Source organism: Ictalurus punctatus, chromosome 29 (assembly GCF_001660625.3).
Source record: "Ictalurus punctatus breed USDA103 chromosome 29, Coco_2.0, whole genome shotgun sequence".
NCBI classification, from domain to species: Eukaryota; Metazoa; Chordata; class Actinopteri; order Siluriformes; family Ictaluridae; genus Ictalurus; species Ictalurus punctatus.
In genome coordinates, this window is record NC_030444.2 from 14,486,208 (window position 1) to 14,497,686 (window position 11,479).

At 43.0% G+C, this 11,479-nt stretch overlaps 1 protein-coding gene across 1 annotated transcript in view; it reads left to right on the forward strand.

Annotated features, from left to right (window-relative positions):
- Positions 1–1,536: 1,536 nt before the first annotated feature.
- fbxo41 (F-box protein 41) overlaps positions 1,537–11,479 on the forward strand; it is a 31,024-nt gene continuing 21,081 nt past the window's right edge. The window contains exons 1-2 of the mRNA XM_017460847.3: positions 1,537–1,846; positions 8,870–9,742. Coding sequence (XP_017316336.1) covers positions 9,084–9,742 — 659 coding nt within the window. The 5' untranslated portion in view covers positions 1,537–1,846; positions 8,870–9,083. The remainder of the gene's footprint in view (positions 1,847–8,869; positions 9,743–11,479) is intronic.

Below are 11,479 nucleotides of genomic sequence, written 5' to 3' on the forward strand. Positions count from 1 at the left end.
ATTTGAGTTAGCTTAAAGCAGTGTAGAGTAAAATATATGAAACAAACAAGAAAAAAAAAATATAATAACTGCTGTGCTTTTAATATATAATGCTTATTATTTTATTTTTTTATTTTATTCTCATCTAGATGGTATAGATGCTGGAGATAGATGATACATGGTAATGGTATAGATAGTATTGATTGTGTATGGTGTAGATGGTATAGATGGTGTTGACAGTATATAGATGGTATAGATATAGATGATTATATTGATGGTATAGACTATATAATGCATGATATAGATGGTGTAGACAGTATAAATGATATATGGTATAGATGATATTGATGGTATATGGTATAGATGGTATAGATGATAGATGGCGTAGATGGTATAGATGATAGATGGTATAGCAGGTATATGGTATAGATGATATTGATGGTATATGGCGATGGTATAGATGGTATATATGATGTATGGTATAGAAGGTATATGGTATCGATGGTATATGATATATATGGTTTACATGATTGATGGCATTGATGGTATATGGTATAGATGATATGGTATAGATTGTGCAGATGGTATATGATATAGAAGGTATACATGATTGATGGTATAGATGGTATAGGTAAAATATTTGAAAGAAGAAAGCCTCAAGTAGCCCGAAGTACATCGGTTGCATTATTTATATTAATTGGCTTACAGTTTTAGATCCTCACCACAAGGCGGTGCTGTCGTTTATTATATTCGTATCCGAGTGTGCACCTGCATCAGAGACCTTGGACTACACATTAACCATTTCTTTCCAGCTGATTCTTGTGCACAATTAAAATGATGCAAAAATGCAAGGAAGTCGTTTCCAACTCAGTGTGCAAGAGCTGTAATTATTATAAAAGATTTTATAAAATTAATTTGTATTATTCTACCTGAAGATAACATAACTGTCAGCTTGCGATAACACTAGGCTCTCTCATATATTTCAAGTAATAACTATTTGAACACTTATGTTAACTTTAACGTACACTAATTTGCCTGAAAGTTAATTATTAATATAGCCAATTCACTATAATAAATCACATAAAATGAATGGATGAAGAGAAACGAATCGAGTTAAAATACATGCCAAAATAATAATACAACTTAATAATCATAAATAACATAACTGAATAAATATAGTTTTATTAAATCAAAAAATAATTACAAGTTAAATTAAAATGAACTATGAAAAATCATTTTGAATAAATACTAAACGTAATAATAATCGCACTCATTGATTGGTTGATTAATGAAAGCAAATAAAGGTCATCTGGAAGTGCGAATCGATTCCCCCGAGTCATTTTAATAGGAGTTGTTCATAATGAACCGACTCCTCCGTGATTCCTCGACTCCTCCTTCACTCCTATTTCTGCATCTCTGGATTTCACAGTGACGCCCTTAATTTCCGGTTTCTCCTCATCGTTCTCCCCAAGAGTCGAGTCGAACAATCGAGTTATTCGTTCAGGATATGATTCCGTGCATCAGGACTGTTACTGATCCGTTTTGTTTTTGGTTTTTTCCTCCTTCATTTCGCAAGGTTTTGCTGCAAGGTTGCCAGATTGATCGTCTCTATTCACTAACCAGTCACGTGCAAAATCAAAATCATAAGAAGACATCTACGAAAACACTTTCCGTGACTGCAACAAAAATGATAATAATAATAAAAACGGACACGTAAAAAGAGGTGAGTCGTGCGATCTGGCAACTCCGAGGAGCTCTCGCGCGCCCCGCGCGTCATGCTGCAGAGCGCAGCGGCGTGACGTCAACGCACCGGAGCGCGCGAGCTCGGCTCCGCGGGAGGAAAATACCGGAGGATAGACCGATAGAGGTGAGGAGAGACCTTTTCTCAATGTGTCTGACCTTTTTTTTTTTTTTTTTTCTTTTCTTTTTTTTAAAATCCCCCTTCTCTTGTTTTCCGTAATGGCGTATTTGTACGGAAGAGCTCGAGCGCGGTGGCTGTGCGTCCTCCTCGGCGCGCGCTTTCCGGTATACCAGGGTATTATAGAGGAGCGCAAGCCGCACCGGAGGGGAGGAGAGGGGAGGGGATGTGATGGGGGTGGTGGGGGGGGGGAGAGAAATGGTGCAAACCTGGCTGGCATCACATCACCATCACATCACCACCGTGCACGGATAAACAGAGAGGTTGGAGGTTAAATATTATGGTATTATAAACGGGTCCGTTTCCGGTTGCATCTTGGTTGCAGTTGATGAGGATGCCTTAATCAATGGCTCGCGCTCTTGGACGTGACATAGAAGAAAGAAGGAAAGAAAAAAATCAGGATGTGATTTGCATCTTAGTGGCATGGAGGCTTCAGCCTCTCACTGTAAGCATGAAGTGTTCCCTGATTTGACCGAGTTCGATTTAATCGATGTGTATCGGTATCAGTGTATCGGTTGTATCCTGATTAGAGTGTGTGTGTGTGTGGGGTGGTTTAAGATAAGATAAGCTTATCAGTGTAGCATCTTGGAATATTATTACCATTAGAGCCTATAGAAACAGTGCAGAATTCACAGTGGCACTTTGACCTTGTAAATAGAAATAAAAAAAGAGACAACATCTCTAGAGAGCATCCAAATCGAATTAAGATCCCATTTACACCTGCATCATTAGTGCATCCTGTGCATCAGCAGTATTTGTATTTATTAAAAAAACCCCCAAAAAAACAAAAACTGATGTAAATGCACCCGAGATGCAGAACATTTTAATCGAATTGTCGCTCAAATGAGTTTTAGCCCCAGGTCTAAATCCGTCTCTTCAATCCCTCGGTAAGAACCAAACCACGTCCTGATGTTATTACTACATCAGTAACTCCTGAAGTTTCCGCCTTCAGGAACGTGAATATGGTACGAATCTTTCGCACAGAGCAACTAAAAGCGTTTTGGTTTGCTCTATGAGATTCAACAGATATCTCCGGAGAATTCTATAACAGAAGGTGTGATATAACGCATGTTCTTCACGTCAGGTTATAGGATGAAGATCCTCTAGTAGAACGTTTCAGTTGTTCCGTCATCGATCAGCGTGATCGTGCAGAGTCAGTCGGTCGCTTTGGAGCGTCTTGACTTGGGAATGTTTTGCCATTCTTCCTTGTAAAAGCGTTCCGACTGTCAGATCAGCTGGGTGTCTCCTGTGCACGGCCCTCTGCAGGCCACGCCACAGATTTGTGATCGGATTTAGGTCTGGACTCCAAAACATCAAGCTGATTGAAGTCCCAGTTCCAGCTGGAGAAAAGCAGCCCTGAAGTATGATGCCGCCACCACCATGCTTCCCCGTGGGGATGGGGTTCTTTTTGGTAAAGTGCTGGGTTTTTTGTTTTTGTGCCAAACATCTCTTTCTGTATTAAGATCAACCTTGGTCTCATCGGACCATAACACATGATTCCACATGTTTTTGGGAGATTGGATCCACCCATCTTCTATACCGCTTATCCTACAGAGTCGTGGGGAACCTGGAGCCTATCAGGGTACGATGCAGGGTACACCCTGGACGGGGTGCCAACCCAGCGCAGGGCACAATCACACACTCATTCATACACTGCGGACACTCTGGACACGCCAATCAGCCTACCATGCATGTCTTTGGACTGGAGGAGGAAACCGGAGTGGGAGATCGGATGAATCCAGGAGATTGTTATCACAGAAATTCCCTTTTCTTAATAAACCGGGCGTAATAGTCCGGCGGCGTCATCACGTCCCTCGTGTCTTACATTCCACACTTTTGCTTACTTAACACGGTTGTAAATCGAAACCATCCGCAGGCACGGATCACATCCCGAGGCTTTGACGGTGATGGGATAAATGGTGTGACCAGACGAAACCGTAGATTTCACATTGATCGCTTTAAGTTGCCCTTTCTGCTCTGCCTGCTTTCCGCTCCAAAGCACTGTAAGGAGGAAGTCTGTTGGTTACAGCGCCATATTTGGTCATTTCCTGCATCAGAATTTTTGATTGATTGATTTCAGGCTCAGGTTCTACTACGCTGCGTATTTTACATTTCAGCTTCCGCATCTCCATTCAGTATCTCCATTTATTACAAAACCACTGGCCATCAGCCAGGGACGGTGCGGACCAACGTTATGATAGCGGGTCTATTTTGGACTTCATTGACTTTTGAGTTTAAAGCCACAAATTCTGAATGTAACAGATCAATACACACATCTATAAAATTGAAAGGGACACACACACACAGGGTTATCCCAGTGAGCACGGATTACACGGCCAATCGGACTAAAACGGTCCCAAAATATGGCATTTTATCTATATTATGTATACTACTGACCTCTTTTGATGTCGTTTCTCCCCTTTTTTAGTCCGTACACTTATGCGGTACAACGTCTGTGGTTCTTGTTCACTGGCACGACTCATTTGCTCGTCTACGATTTCTGGCTAGGTTGTTGTGTCCCATCGCCGTTGCTACGGACGCAAAGCTAGGCTAAATCTTTATAGCAGATCAAATGTGAAAGCTAACATGATGCAGAATATTTTTTAAGGATGTACACGTTATAGGCCTTCCAGATTGTAAAGATGTGTGCTATATCGCTCGACTTAAGACTTCTCTTAACTTTGCAATGCAAAAAACAAACAAAAAAAAAGCGCACACAAAAATACAAATGGACACAGTCTGGACCCTCAGAGTGGTTCTCTGGAAAGATCAACGAACGAATATCTACGCCCCTTACAGATTCCTGTGCCGCGTCGTTTTGCCGGTTACGCGGTTGTAATTACGGTTAACGCGTCTGTAGGCCGTTATAGAGTTTGTGTTGGCATGCAGCAGTGTTTTGTGTTCGCTCTGGAGGTTTTACTGGACTGCTAGCGTGAACGGTGGATAATGAAAGATAATCGGTTCAGTGGAAAAGCCCTGAGATCAATAGGAGCCGGTGTAGTCGACAAGTACGAGTCCAGTCCTCGGAGACGATGTTTTCAGTCCTATTAGAAGCGAGCGAAGAGAGAGGATCGTGTTTAAGAGTGAAAAAAAAAATCCATAATATTCCAAAAAATGCTTGTTTGTGTATATATATATATATATATATATATATATGAAAATAATCACCAGCCATTTTGGAATTTAAAGCCCGCAAGCCAGTTTAATTCCTAGCGTCGGATCGCGTTTGAGCTGATAAGGTCTTGGAGGACGTTGACAGAAGGACGAGGATTCATCGTGGCACAATAAGGTCAAACAAAAGACCTAACAGAAGGCAATTACAGAATGAAAGTCCTGTGCTGTCCACGAAGACATGTGAAGACATGCCGTAAACGAGCATATTAGCTAACGCGTGGCTCTGAATCAACATCTCGTTTATGTATATGCACGGGAGAGGAAGCGTCTCTATGGTAACCGGACTTTAAGCTGGGCGCAGGCAGTGTCAGATGTGGCCTTGGTTTTCGAACGAGCGCAAGAGTGTTCTCAGGAGAGAATTCTTCTCGTTTTTAGGATGGAGATCATGAAGCTAGGCATTGTGGGAAAAAAAAACAGGAAAGCTGATCCTGGATCAGAGGCTTACAGTACGCTGCGGCTTCCATTCCAAGCTGAAGAAGGGATTTTGTAGACGTTTGTTCTCTGTAACGTGAGTTGATTTCTTGCGCTGGCGTGTTCACTGTTCAGTTGCTGAAGCAGCTTGATTAGTTACAGACGTACTGTTGGATATATATGTGTGTGTGTGTGTGTGTGTGTGTGTGTGTGTGTGTGTGTGTGTGTGCGAGGGTGTTTGTGCAGCAGGCTGCTCCCAGTCCCACCGGGAAAACTGATTTCCTTACTTCATTTATAAAGCCTTGTACTGTACACCCTGAAACCTACTTTGCAAACCTTTGACAACCTTCAAAACCTTTCTCCAGGTAGAACCACTACAAAAGCTACAAAGAAAAAAAAAAAAACCCCATCTAAAATCAAAATGAATATATAATAAGACACGCAACGTGATATTGAGCACAAATGTAAAGAGCCGAAAAGTAGCGCTAGTAGTTTTTTTTCCCTTGAAAATGATCAGCACAATTAATATCTTTGGCGTCTAATGAAAATTTGAAATCGCGTTGCGGTTGCTTATGTTCGTTTGTTCTACCATATTCATTTGTTTTGGTTTCTGTTATGTCTCCACCCCTACCATTTCATTGGTCCGCTTACATGTAGTGTTAATTTTTTTGGGGGTGTCATACTAACTAATCAAGTTTAAGTATATTTATTCCCATAGTGTGTTCGTTCACACGTTCGATCCATAATTACAAATCTTAGTTCCCTTTGTTTACGAGTCCAGTTTCTGGGTTTCTCGTTCCTGCTTTTGATCTTTGCGTACTTTATGCAAAATACTTGATTATAATTATGGATAATCCTCGTGTAACCCCGTCTACCTGTTTCACGACCCGTACTAACTATAGACCGACTACGATTTCCAGACGGCCCACAAACAAACCCACTTGTGTCCTGCCGCATCTTACATAATATACTTTTCTCTAACATTAGGCGTTTAAAAATAAACAAACAGATAAATAAATGAATCCTTAGGGGTGCCATTACTTTTGGCACATACATTTTTACCATTATTCTTGAAAAATACAAGTAGTTTGTCCCATTGTTCGAGCAGATGACGTGTCAGGAAGCATTAACAATCGTTTTTGCTCGTTTTTAACGAAGGGTGCAAATCATTCTCAGGCACTCGCACGTTCACGGATTTGGATTCGCATTAGCATAATAATAAGGTCTTTCCATTCCCACTTGCGCTGTTTTGGTCTCTGTGTCAACGTTTTGAGATCTAATCAGTCACCGATGCTAGTCCAGTTCATCCCCCTGCTCTCTAGAGACTGCCCTTTTCCCTCATGACACCATCATCAGTCTGTAGACTTACACATCATTAATTAGATTGGCCGATTTGTGAAGGATCGTCCTCCTGATTGTCTTACTGGGTTAACTGAATCTGTAACGGAGAATGTCACTCAAAGACTAATTGCCCGATCCAAATGGCACCGGATGCAGCTCACTAGCCTCCACAGTTCCCCCATCTGCATTCCAGACAGATTAGACGGTTCTCATGATAGTTCCTAATATTGACGCCAGACAAATGGACAGGTAGTGTTATGTAGTACAGTAGTATTCAGTAGGGATGTGTGTTTCAGACTCCCATGTCATTGGTGCTGCCAGAAATGTTTTAAAGCTGGTGTCGAGACTAATGCTCTAAAAAAAAAACAAAAAAAAAAAACTGCTAGCTAATTAGCATTAAGTAGAATTTGTAAATAATATACCAATTAGTCAAATTTCCGGGTTGCCGTGATTAAGCTAAGCCTCTCTCATGGTATGAAGAATGAATATTTTCATACGAGACGCTTAGTCTTAGCGAAGCTAGGAGAAGTGGTGGACGTCTCGTTTGAGGCGTTTAGACCCTTCTCCAGACAGACAGTTATCAAGGAAAGAGATGAAGCGGAGTAGGAGAGGAGCGCCGTTTTATTATGAAGTCATCATCGACTGAACGCTGTCCAGCATGCCATACTGGTGGTGATGCGAGGGTCACGATTTGTCTTTTATTATCCTGGAGGAAATCTGCTTAAATGTTTAACATGGTTGAGGGTCATGTCTATAGAGTAGAAAAGGATGTCGTCTTAGTCTCGACCGATTCCACGATTACGATGGCGACGGTGGGGATTTTAATCACGGAGGACATGGAGAGAGATGGATTGATGACATACTTAACCTCAAATTGAGCCATTGAGGGTGATTTTAATTCTGTAGGAAGTGGTCAGACCTTCATTTGTAAAAATCTAGCAGATGCAGTTACAATCCAAACCCAATACCTACATGACAAGAAGTTCCTCAACATAGTGACTTATTTACAAACTCAAATTCAAGTCATAAAATGGTATTTGTGAGTGCAGACGTTGCCCTCATCCCAGTTGAGTGATTGTGGTACTACAAAAAGTAGGGAGAACTCTGAGAACTTGGGCAGGGGTTCTGATAGTTCTGGGGTAGCCCAGCTCCCCCACTAAAGACTCTTGGGTAGAAACAGTAGGCAGCAGAATGAGGGAAAGGATTGGTGAAGAATCTTCATAGGAAGGTAAATATTAAGAAGGCGGAGCTTCAGACATGAGCCCAGACTTCAGGTGTTTCGTTCTGTAAGTCCATTACAGGTTAAGATCACGGTTAGGGATGGGGTTTGCGTTCACACCTTTTCTTTCAATTTCATTTCATGAAGTCATTGGAAATCCAAAGACCACACTGCCCTCCCGCATTTGTTCAAAATCCGCAGGTAACACTTTTATTAACAGTGTTGAACATGAAAAAATGAAGAAAAAAAAAAAAAAAAAAGTGAAAATGCTTAAATTTTTTTTTTTTAAAATCAGGCCCAAGGAAAACTATCCAATAATTACCCAAATCATGGTTATTGTGATACGAACGGCTGGTACAGACGTTCCTCCTCTGCGCTCTGTCTGGACAGTTGAGTTTCCACATTTGAGAAGATGATGTTCACCTTAGCAACAGTTGTTACGGAGTTCGATTTTTCTCTCTTAAAACGTGTTAATGACGTTATGTAAGGTAGGTTTTTAAGTGAAATCCCAGCGCTTGCACGATTTTCAAATCGTAATACAGCTATACAGAGACGATTAATGTTCCGGTCCTACTATAGAACAGTTTTATTCCTTATGAAAGTGTAACATATTTTAAGTAATGTGTATTTTTTTGATGTAAAACTTCAGTGCTTAGATAGAAGTGAAAATGGGTCTCAGCAGAGGTGGTTGTTGAGACTGTATCTGGCATCTTGGATATGTACGAGTTGACACTTAAATATACAAAACAGATCTGACTCCTGAACATTGTCGTCATGTTTTATTTTATAATTGACTTGCGCTTATGTTGCATGCGTTTTTCCCCCAGGTTTGAAGGCAGCGCCCATAAAGAAAACATGTAAGAAAATACAGTGGAAAGACACAAACCACAAGAGTGTTCTTTCAGTCGTGTATCAGAAGGTGGAACGTGTACAGATTTTTCAGCATGTGGTTGAACTGCAGTGTCCTACATGAAGCCGAGATGAGTAGAGGTCTCTGGTGCCCAGCCTGTTCAGGGCGGCGCCCGGTGGCCTGAGCCTGGCATGGCCTCTCTGGATCTGCCGTACCGCTGCCCTCGCTGTGGGGAGCACAAACGCTTCCGGAGCTTGTCATCACTGCGCGCCCACCTGGAGTACAATCACACCTACGAGACGCTCTACGTGCTCTCAAAGTCCAACAGCGTGTGCGACGCCGCCGCACTGCTCCCTCTGGTGGCCGACAGCGCCCTGGCTGCCGAATCCCGCTTCCCCTGCGCGGGCGACGAGCTCGGGCTTGCCACGACCTCGTCCGCCGGCGCCCGCTACCTTCCCAATGTGGAGTTCCCACTCGGCGAGATCCTGGTGAAGAAAGCCATGAGCTCAATGGACCCGGGTGCCATGGAAGCTGCTTACGAGGAGGGCTTGGCACGCCTCAGGGCTAGGGCCTTCGAAAGGCTCGAGCTGGATGAGAGACTGGAGAAACTGTCCGAAGAAGTGGAGCAAAAGATCGCAGCACGTGTGGGGCGCCTGCAGGCCGAGCTGGAGAGGAAGAGCACGGAACTGGAGAAGGCCAAGCTGGAGAGTGAAAGGCTCAGCCAGGAGAAACAGGAGCTGGAAGACAAGGCCTCAGAGTTGTCACGCCAGGTGGACGTGTCGGTGGAGATGCTAGCCAGCCTAAAGCAAGACCTGGTCAACAAGGAGCAAGAGCTCACGCACAAACAGCAGTAAGTTGCATATATACACACACATTATATATATATATATATATATATATATATATATATATATATATATATATATATATATATATATACATACATATATATATATATATACATACATATATACACATACACACACACACACACACACACACACACACACTTAAGTGTATTTACACCAAATCATAAGTTTCACAGTCAGAGAGTGTACGTTGTGCAAAAACGAACAAACAATAACGAAACTGCAAAGTCAATCACCTTAGAAGATTATTATTAGTATATACACGGTATAACACGGGTGATTAGACTTCTAAGATTCCTCTTCTCGGCTGAACGGAACATGATGACGCAGCAGATTTAGCATGCTAATTCCTCCAGTGTTGCAGCTGCTCTAACGTCCTGGATGCTAACGTCCCTGAGCGTCAGTCAGCTTTGTAGAGAGAGAGAGGAGAGAGAATATACGTGTGTCTGAAGTCTGGGTTTTGCAGTAGAACCGAGGTTTATCGTTCTGAACGCGTGGCTCTGTGTGGTGACGCTAACGAGCGCCTCCGCTGAAGTCCATGTTGTGCACTCGCTAGCCGTTCAGGGCCGTGTCCTCGGACGTCAAACGCCGCTAGACATTCACACGTGGCTGAAAGGAGACCCGCTGAATACGTTCTCCTTCCAGCGTCGTGGAAGGAGGACAACGGTCTCGTGTCATGTCTAGCGTCAGTGCAGCAGCCCGAGTGGTGAATAAATCACGACACGAGTCTCTGACCAACACCTCTCCTCTCCTCCATTTTCCCCTTCCTCATTTCTGTCCCTTTCTTCAATTCTCTTCGCCTCTTCTGTTCCAGCCTTTTCTCAGGTCTCACCCCCCCACAACCGTTTCCTTTTCCTTTGTTCAGTTCTCTTCACTCCTTGCATGCAGTGTATGCTTTCCCTCTGCCTCTTGTCTTATCTTCTCGATTTGATCGTTGTGCTAGGAGCAGTTTAAAAAGCGGTATTACGTGAAAATATAAAACGCCTGGTTTAATCTTAGGCCCGTCGTTATTTGGCGACGTAGCGGCTGGCGAGCTTTGCGAGACAAACACTTCCACACGGAACAGTTTTCCACAGTGGATTAAGACGGGACGGGATCCCGTCTTTCCAGCGTTGGCTTTGTTCCCGAGTTTCCCCGCACACCTTCACCGTATTCCTTTAAACCCTGGATGAGATGAAGGGTGATGTGATGTGATGATGGCCCGGTATGAAATATTTACCAGGAGAAATTGACTTGTGGCAACTCTTGCGAGGGAAGTCAAGCACCGCTGTGAGCTTTCAAATGGAGTTTGATAGATCTAGATATACGTCTCGATTTCTCTTCATCATTCTTCTCTGTTTTTCTAAAACAGTCTGTTTTTTAGGGTTGGTCCACCGTTGCCTTTAACACTCGTCTTTAAATAAACACGTACCATTTCTTTTTTCTTCCCTCAGCTACGGCGTTGACGCACCACGTTTGTAAATTCCATCAGACGCCTTTCGAGACCGTAGCCGTATAAATTCCGAGCGCGCCATTAGCGGACGCGAGCAGCGTATGAGCGGTTATACCACGGCACCGACCACAGCGCTGATTCATTTTCTATAACAGCAGCTCTGACAGGTTTCCATCGACATATCTACTCGTTCTAATACGTTACCGTTTCCATAGCAACGGCTCATTCGCGAGAACTCCTTGAAGACGACGACGGACGCTCGGCGTGACCGTCGATACGGTGACGC